Genomic DNA, 9,700 nt, shown 5'->3' with positions numbered 1-9,700 from the left:
CTCTCTCTCTCTCTCTCTCTCTCTCTCTCTCTCTCTCTCTCTCTCTCTCTCTCTCTCATCTCTTTTCGTCTTCTATTTACTATATTTCTGTCTCTGGAGCAACGCGCTCCTTCGGTCGTAGTTAGGAGGCAGATAAAAGGACGAAGAGAAGTTAGCATCCTACTAGAGGGTGCGAGATGACGGCGCAAGCAGGGGTTTGGCGGGACTAGTGGGGAAGAGTGAGCTAAGTATCTCAGGCTAAATCATTCGTCAGGCAAATAATACCGAGTCTGAGTCATGTTTCGCGCATGCAGGGACGATATAGTATTCGCGTGTTTCATAAATACGAGACGCAGCCACCTACAGGGTGGTCGACGACCCAGGGATACTCGAGATTTCATATATAACAAAAATTAATCGTGAGGAATGACAGTAAAATTATTTATGAATAATGCTAATGTGGATTAAATTATATGGAGTTAGTGAATTCTTTATCCGTGATAATTTTTTTTTAATAATATAATTAACCGTAAATAACCATTTATATATTAACAAAATGCAAATTGAATTAATAATAATATACAATGATAATCATACTACATGGTAACAACTACGTAAAAATCTAAATTATTGTTAACAGTCGTTACGTGCATTTTTTACAGGAAACGTTATTATTACAGCTAAGAAAAGTTTCGTCGTGATGTGCAACTCTATTAAGTTTTGCCTTTCGACAGCACTGATTCATGGTGCATCTGTAAATTTCGACACACCCTGTACATTGCCTTTACAAATTCGGGAAAGAAAGGAGGAGCTCAGTATGCCCCCGTGTAATTAGACACTGCAGCCTGGAACAACATCCAGAACCAGGCATTGTTCCCAGAAATTAAGGGAAACGGGGGAAAACTGGGAAAACTGGCAGGGATAGGGGATTCAGAGGGTCGCTAATTACGGCGAGTCCGTTCGGGGGAGAGAAGCCATTTTCTGCACACGTATAGTCGCGACGGTGTGCGTTATATTAATACACGTGCGCGGGGCATAGAATTTATCTCGAGAGCCTCTTTTGCAATTTGATCTTCCATGGCTGATATTACCGTAGTAGTATCTGCTCGAGAGAGATCGCGTATCCTTTTCTTCTGCATTTATGAAAGGCGGTATTTATGGCAATGTTCGCTCGAATTTACTTCCCAAAAAAATGTCAGTTATACTTTGAGAAAAATATTTTAGAACAATTCAAGTAACGAAGGAGAGATATGATTGAGCGGGGCTTATTTGCTTTCTTGCGAAGTTGAGATTTCGTATTATTTCAGTCGTTGTATAGTGTAATTTTGTTGTAGTTTATATGCATATAATATATATTTATATCCTAGTGTATTTATACAAGGGAACAATAACGTTGAGTTCAACATTATTACATACCAGACCAATAATGCTGCTGCCGTATTCGTTCCGCGTTTCTAATTCCCGTTCGACCGATTTGCGCAGGTAAAGTCTGGATAGGCGACAGTGAGGTCGCGTGGCGGACCGACCAGTCTTTCAAGAGGACATCACCCTTAAATCCCTGTGCCACAACGACTACCACGACGACGACAGGTGGTGGGCCACTGGCACATCCCCACCTGTCGCCACCCATAGCAGCCCCTGTTACCACCCCCGATCACAGAAGCCCCAGTAGCATGCATGCGAAGCTTGGCATCTCGCCCGGTGAGTAGAAATTCTGTGAAACAAATTACCAAGCAACTTTGTACATAATCGAAATTTTGAATCGAAATTTTGTTTTTACGTTATCATTACTCTACACCTTTCGTCGAATTTAAATGACTAATGGAGAATTTCTAGATATAATACTATACAGGCTATTGCGTTTTATGTTACAAATAATTACTTATCATCGTTGATATGTAAAAAAGTGCTTATTTAAGAATTATTTAATATTCGATTATTTTAATAATCTATCTGTATTTAATGTGTTTTAATTTTGAATTTTATTAAACAATATATTAATTATGTAACTTATTTAACCGTAGATAAAATATTGCTGTAAAGAAGAAGAATTTAAAGAGTTAAATTTAAAGAATTTAAGTAATCTAAAAAAGAATGATGACATATAATGATAACACGAGTCGAATACGAAGGTGATGTAAGATAATCACACGTTACCAGATATTGATCGATCGAATCGACGCTACGAGTATTTTTTATACATACCGCGCATGCAACTGTCCGGATTATTTGGGGGAATTTAATAATTGAATTACAACAATATAAATTTCCAGAGTATCAATTATCTTGATTTTTCGGCCATTGAATATATTCGTCATTGATTGGTGGAAGGCAACAAAAATAGTGGGGGTAATTTTGTCCTTTTTGAAAATTTTTTCGATATTTATATATATGTCGTGTATTTGTCCTTGACTGAGTCAGTTTCTCATGAGCCGAAGAGTGACACGTACATATTGGTATATCGATGTGTTGCCTACAATTTCTGTTATATAATTAAAATATTTTAGTGACTTTCCAAATGCTCATGATTGGTATTGCGTTACTTCCCACGCGTTGATCAAATCGTACCTAAGAATATCAGTGTATTCGCAAGTAATTAATGAGTGTCCAATAAATATCTAAAACCACAAAGCAGGACGGCAGGATGCGTTAAGATGCGAACAACGACAATTCCAGGTATTAAATTGTTTATTCCACGGAATATTTTCGATTTTAATAAACGTTTGATGAATTCATTAACAATAAGAAAATACTCGAGTCGAAATTTAAAATTCATTTTAAGACATCATAATCCGTCATTGTTTCATCATCGTAAGTTATCATGTAAGAAACGGCAGTGAGCCGTAAAGATTTGTAGCATTAAGGTAGGTCAATAGCCTGTGTAGTGTTACATCTCAAGATCCTCGTTGCTCCTTCAAGTTCGATGGTATATTTACAGGATTAATGTAAAAGATATTGCGCAATATTAATATAACGTTGTATTGTCTTGTGACAATACATTCCATAAACCCAACATTTTGTCGTCGTGTTCTTGTTGGCAAATTTTTCCATGAAAATCGTTTCGAGATCTGAAAATGACATATAAAAAGTGAAAACGTTTAATAATAAAGTCCTGCGGCGTTTCCTATCTTTCTCTAAGTGACACTCACGTCTCGAAGGAACGTCGAATTCGTAGGAGAACACACGCACTCGCGATTCGTCCGTGAGAAACCCAGTTTGTGCCCTCGCAACGGCGACGGCGGCGGCAGCAGTACTTCGACAATCGAGGGTCAGTGGCTTAAAGCGGCCTTAAAGCGAGGCTCTTTAAATAATGCAATAAGCTTGATGTCATTTGGACAATGGAGGGAGTTCCTTTTATGGGGAGATCCAGTAAAATTGCGCCTCGCAGGTGCATACTTCCGACCCTCGGCAACTGCTTCGCCAATCACAACTCGGGAATTTGCGACGCTGATCTTGCTCCACACCTTGCAATTCGCCGACGATAATGATACCGGCGGTGTACAGCTTTGCATGTCACGTTAACGGAAAGCCGCAAGAAATCCGGATAGCTATTCTCGTCTCACCGTGAAATTATATGTGTGTAGCCACTCTATATCACAATATCATCTAAAATCTACTCAAAATAATGCACCATCGCGTGATAACTCGCAGCGAAACGCCGAGCGAATGTCGTTCTCTTTACACTTAGACCACTATCAATATCTTATCAGTCTCTTATTTATATTTATGTTCTCGAAAATTACAAAATTCTGTGTAATCTTGGAGATACTATCAAATTGTTTTCCGAAAAGCTTACTAAAATTTAGATTGTAATAACACGTTAGGCCCATAAAAATATAAGAATATCTCACAATATTAGCTGCGGATAATTTATGGGAGAGATTCATGGGAAAGCATGTGGTCGAAGAATAACACATTCTTATCGTTCTCAAAGCAAATAGGAGCAAACGGACACAGCTGAGGACCTATCGTTCCTCTCGCATCGTGATGGCTATCGATTCAGACCGAAAGCTGCTTTGTGGGAATCCACGATAGTGAAGGCCGGGAACTAGTGGAATTGCCGCTGGTACCTTTCGTTTGCCTAAATAAACATCGCTGAAGCAACGCGAGAAAAATCGCATCGGGGACCCACGTCTGCCGGGCCGTACGATCGGGCCTGCGAATCGCCGTGGAGAGCGGTTTTCGTCTTTCTGGGGGGGATTGCGATCGCAGTGAAGACGACGTAGACGGGGGAGGCACTCGGCGCGGTATGTTTAATGCATCGCTCAACATTTCCATGTCAAACATCGCTTTGACTCGCGGAATTTAAAACCCGTCTCGCTGCCGCACGCGCACACGCTCGCGATCGTGTGCGTGCGTGTGCGCGAGAGAGCGATGTCGGGAAAACTACTCATCTTTATTTACTGGATAACCGTCGCTCGGCGAGGTGCGCTAAGTTCGTGGCGGTCGATAAGGGTCGAAACTTAAAAGCCATGAGGGTGAAACCGGAGACCGAATAAGATTCTAGAAGCGATTTCGGGAGGTAAATGACGCTTCGTCGGTGTGCCGAGCTTCGCAGGATGGTTTTACAGCGTGAAAGACGAGTGTCAAACATGAGTGTCTGTCCCTTGTATCATCTTAAAGTGTGTCCAAGACTAAATGCACGATGTGACTGCCTCTCGTCGCACGATCCTAAATCTTAATAGAAATTCGTCATACCGTAACGGTAGTCGAGGCTTCAATTAAAATTCATTTATCTACCGAGGCGGATGTCAAGACACAAAATAACATACATTCACAAGTTGTATGAGAACTAATACAAATATTTAATTACACGTTAAGAAAAATGCGCGTCTAAATTACTCACAAAGATAATCGCTTATCATAAAAAAATTGATCCACCGGGACAAAAATATTATGTTATAACAAGAAATAATTTAAGATCATCCGCACTTACAAAAGTCGTTAAGAACAAAGAGGAATACCGATGGGACTCGCGATGTTAAAAATTTATTGATTACTTCCTTAGACTCTGGATGGTAAAATCTCTTTTTGCCGCGGTGCGAAGTCAAGCCTAATGAAGCAATCTCATTACAACGTACGGTACCTTAAGAAAGAAGCGATTTCTCCACCAGAAATTAAGCTGGAGGCGGTTTCGCCAGGCACAACACTCATTTCTTCCTTACGATTCAATTCAGTATAATTCAGTATACATGACTTGTATTTCACAATACATTTGCACGTACATGCCATTTGTTTGTAACCTGCAGGTCTCTGGTAAAATGCCACTATCGTCGTTTATAATTTTGTATGAAATATCTTTGTTAGAATTCATGGAGTTATAACTCGACGAATTCTTTTCTCTTCACCAAATATTATAATTTAACGAGACTCGACTCTCCTTTTTAAGACTTTGTTATCGGCGTCGAGCACGTATGTCGACTTTAAGGAAGGAAAGATATCTTCCGGGACGTATAGGGGATTCTCTTCCGAAGCTATTTGCCTCGCAAAGCCGCCGTGGCCTAGCTGCCAAGTGTGTTTATTTGGTATATCAATAAGGACGAAGTGGACGAGAGCGAGGACGTGGTCCCCCGAGAACCTCGTCCTTGCGTGGCAGCGACGACGGCGACGTTGGCGGCAGCGGCGGCGCGTCCTTCTGGACAGCTTGATAACATTATGTCGCTTGCGCCGACATATGCACCGGCTACTTTTTAAAGGCCGGGAAGGCACCCTAAAATATTACAGGGTCGTGGACGGACACTCACACATGAGGACATATGTTACAACGACGTGTCCTTTTATAACCCCCTTATAAAAAGGAAAAGAAAGACGATAGCCATTCTTAAATATACGTATGATATACTTACGACAACTGTCGATGGATACATCGACATACAAATATTTCGATGGATTTTGGAAACGATTGAGATAGTATATGTACTGATAAAGATAATAAGAGATAACTCTAAGATAATAAGAAATAATTCAAAATATATTTTTCATATAGAAATTTTTATCTATTTGAGTCTGAAGTCTAGTGAGAAGAGGTTCTGAATGTTGGACAGGATAATTTGAATCTAGTGGGACACGATAAAATTGTTCGACAGTATTGCATTGTTTGTTCGACAATGTAACATACGTGATGGACTTATTTTCTAATTATTCATCCTGTAAATCATATTTTTTAATACCAAATATTCGTTTCGACCTTCTTTATTTAATCCAAAGCGAATTTAATTGCAAATAATGTCTGCTTTGATATATATTTCTGATATCATTATATATATCTTATTAAATAAAATGTGATTGAAACATGATAACGCGTGATAAATTGTAAAGAATCAGCTAAAAACTACGTAGAACGTCCAACATGGAGCATGAATATACGTATGAATATTGAGTCTATAAGAGGGGACGAAATAAAATAGATTAGAGCAAGGGTTTTTCTCTATTAGAAAATAATTTTTGAAGTTGTCGCGCGACGCATCTCGTTCTCGCTTTAAATTACGCTCGTCGGTCACGAAAGAATTCCTCCTTATCGGACGATAGGAATCGTACGTATTCCTCCCTCGGGACTATCATTCTTCCGCTTCGGATCGCCCTTTTTCCTCCGAAGTATTTAAATTTCGTTTACTCGATCGTCCCTATAGAATTATATCGTGCTGCCGCATATCGTTTGAAACGCGCGGTCCGACATATTTAGTCCTCGTCTAGTTTGTTATTACTTTTGCTTGAACAGTTGTTCAGTTTGTATCTCTTAAAAGAGTACTTGTCAGCGCGCGAAAAACTGAAAAAACTCGTGCTTCACCCTCGCAATTTTCTTTGCCGAACGATCGAAATATATTCGCGTTCAGGCATTAAGTTCACTTTTCGAGCTACGCCGGCTGTGATTGCGTTTATACTTTCATTTCGCTGTAAAATATGAAATATCGAGCGGTGTCCATATGCGGACCAATAACCAGGGCTACGTGTCGTTCGAACGCTTTCCACGTGTGGGGGCTGGGGACGGGCGCAGACGAGAAAGGGTGGCTTGAAATATTGGCTACATAGATTTCGACCATTATTGCCGCGTGTAAAACACGGCGACATTTGGCGTTAAATCGATCAGGCCGCGCCATAGTGTTGTGCGAGCATCGTTCCTAGCCGGCCGACGAATAAATACACTAGTGGGCTGTAAAGTGCAACATAAACGCTGCATGTTCAACGAGACGGCCTGTTTCGTCGCGCGCAATCGATACATTTGCGCGGTTGTTCGGAAGTTTTGGAAAATTTTTTGCAACTTTTTTGCCCTTTTTTGCAACGTAATACATGTCTCATGTTTGGTCTTTCGCAGAGCGACCGTGTTTGTGGAAGGTATCCCGACGTCGCAGTCAGTTATTTTTATTTGCAAATCTTATTGAAAATTCAATATCAAGATTTCGTCCTTTTGCCGGCTTATCTTTGCGATATACGTCGGTCGCGATAAGATCTCTTCTCACGATCGGTGCAACGATCAGTTTGAAGGAGTCACTTATCCGCGACAAAGCAGCGCGTGCGTTTAACTATAATTGACAACGAACGAGCGTATCGTTTAGCTAGCGAGTGGTAATTGCGGTAAAAATCGAGCAGATGAGTACTCGCACCCTCGCCCCGTTCGCCAAAAAGCAGGTGTGTACCGCAAATTAGCATCGGACTGTAAACGCTTCATTCACGGGCGATTTACCGTTCCGTCGGCGCGGGAGCGATAATTGAAGGGTTAATTAACTCGCATTAAAGTCAACCGATCAAAATCCACTTGTACTGGCTGAGTGCCCACGCGCCGGAAGTGCCCATTTGTCATCGCGCTCAGGTGTTCATGTCCCTCGAAATTCATTGCGGCATACATCGCGGCTCGTCGACCTGTTAAAGGATTCATTAAATCGTAATAGCGCGATTGTGTGCGTCAAGTGCGGAGGCGAGGTCAGTGAGCAGATGGCCGATCGTAAAGTTGGAAAAATTATTCACCTACATCGCAAATCCCATTACACGTAGTTTTTTCACATGAATTATTAAAAATATTCTTATCATTTTGGTGTACCCGTCGCGTCTCAGCATAACCAGTCTTATGCGCGTTTATTTTCCGAACTGAAGAAATCATCAGAAGTAAAATTAATCGCTGGAGCGAGTCAAAGTGAGTACGATAGCGAGGTTGAGCACGAATTAGCGGGTTTGGTTCGCAAATTGTACCATACGATGCTTTCTCCTATTAAATATATATTTTGCCCGCGCATTCACTCTACGTCTCGACGACACGTAGTGAGCGGCGCGTCAGACATCGAAGATTTATGAGGCTGAATGGGTACCTCTCGCATAGCTAAAAAGGTACTAATTAATCGCGAAATTTATAATAATACGCGATTTACCATAATTAATCGGCTACGCGCGCATGCTCGACCTCTCGCGTGCAATGGACGCGACGTATGGGTATATGTATGTATATGTGCACACACACACACAGGTGTGCGCACGGTCGTGCACTTTTTCAGATCATAATTTTAGATAGGCCGTTCTCCGTGCTCGCTGACGCAAATGGCGGCGTGTAGGCAAATTGAGGTGAGATTGGAGGTCAGGACTGCATCGGCCGTTACCGCATCGCGCTATTCGCCTTGCCGGACGGTACAGGAGCGATTTGCAAGTTAGTTGCTATCCGCGCGCGATCTAAATCTAGGAAGGGCGATGCGTGAAAACGAAAATTAAGAGGATCTTCTCGATTGCACATGCACACACACACATACACACACACACACACACATATGCGCGCGCTGGCGAGCGAACGAAGCTACATCGCCGACTTGTTGCAGGGAACGAACACAATCGAGACGCGGTAAATTTCTTCCGAAGGTGGTAGCTGGCGGATTAGATCCAATCTAGTGTATCCCGGAAAGCAACAGTGATAAAGCCGGATTCGCGAGTTTGCGCACGCTGTCGACGTGTGTTGCTCTTTGCTCCCTGCAGTCGCGTCGCGCGCTATTCGCTACGATATTAACTCAACGGCTGGATTTATAACGGCGCATCTAATGGCCGATTCGGAATTTCCATTCGCTGTTTTTATTTCGCCGCATGCAAAGGCCGGCCGGCCGTTACACGTCAGGTATCGCCAGAAATTGCGTTCAGTTGATCGATTGCGTGAAAGTTTCAAGCGGCGAAATACGAGAGAGCACAGGGGATCCATTATATAGATCCCAGTATCTAGTTCTAGGATTAACTATGTATTTAACGAGCGGCCATTTTGTAATTACTGTCCATTATAATTACGAAAAAGCCATTAGGAAGTCATTATAGGAAATGGCGATCTTACTTTCCGTGCGAGGATGCCGATCGACGTCGATTTATAAGTAGCCGCGTATGTACCGCCGTGTCCATGCAAAAGTCAAAACCCACTATCGTCGAGGTGGAAACACACCCAGGCGAAACGTCTAATTAAAGACACGAACCCGGGATATTCGGAACGGCTAGTCTCCTTCGACAGTCGATAATTCTTCTCGTTTGATAATAAACGAGCCACGGCTATTTTCCACGGAGCTAGAGGTAATGGCCGTGTCATCCATCAATGTCATTGACACCAGGATCAGAGAAATATTAATAACGCGTACGCGCGCACGCGTGCACACGCGGGAACGAAGAGCAAACGTAGAGTAGGAGAAAAGAGACAAGAGGCATCCCTCTCCCCCTTCTCTCTCTCTCTCTCTCTCTCTCTCTCTCTCTCTCTCTCTCTCTCTCTCTC

General features: G+C 42.1%; 1 protein-coding gene and 1 long non-coding RNA gene across 5 annotated transcripts in view; one reads left to right on the top strand and one right to left on the bottom strand.

Moving 5' to 3' along the window:
* Positions 1-9,700, bottom strand: part of LOC116850924 — a 77,044-nt gene that overhangs the window by 4,260 nt on the left and 63,084 nt on the right. For both annotated transcript variants that reach the window (XR_004379477.1, XR_004379478.1), the window contains exon 2: positions 1,396-1,693. This is a non-coding gene — a long non-coding RNA (uncharacterized LOC116850924). The remainder of the gene's footprint in view (positions 1-1,395; positions 1,694-9,700) is intronic.
* The window catches only part of LOC116850923 (POU domain protein 2-like), a 138,723-nt gene that overhangs the window by 71,340 nt on the left and 57,683 nt on the right, over positions 1-9,700 (top strand). For all 3 annotated transcript variants that reach the window (XM_032829784.1, XM_032829783.1, XM_032829785.1), the window contains one exon: positions 1,462-1,680. In XM_032829784.1, the coding sequence (XP_032685675.1) occupies positions 1,462-1,680 (219 nt within the window). The remainder of the gene's footprint in view (positions 1-1,461; positions 1,681-9,700) is intronic.

Source organism: Odontomachus brunneus, unplaced genomic scaffold (genome assembly GCF_010583005.1).
Source record: "Odontomachus brunneus isolate Ranch 3 - 2012 unplaced genomic scaffold, Obru_v1 Obru_scaffold_160, whole genome shotgun sequence".
Classification (NCBI taxonomy): domain Eukaryota; kingdom Metazoa; phylum Arthropoda; class Insecta; order Hymenoptera; family Formicidae; genus Odontomachus; species Odontomachus brunneus.
Note: the sequence above shows the minus strand (reverse complement) of the source record. Positions and strands in the feature narration are given on the sequence as shown.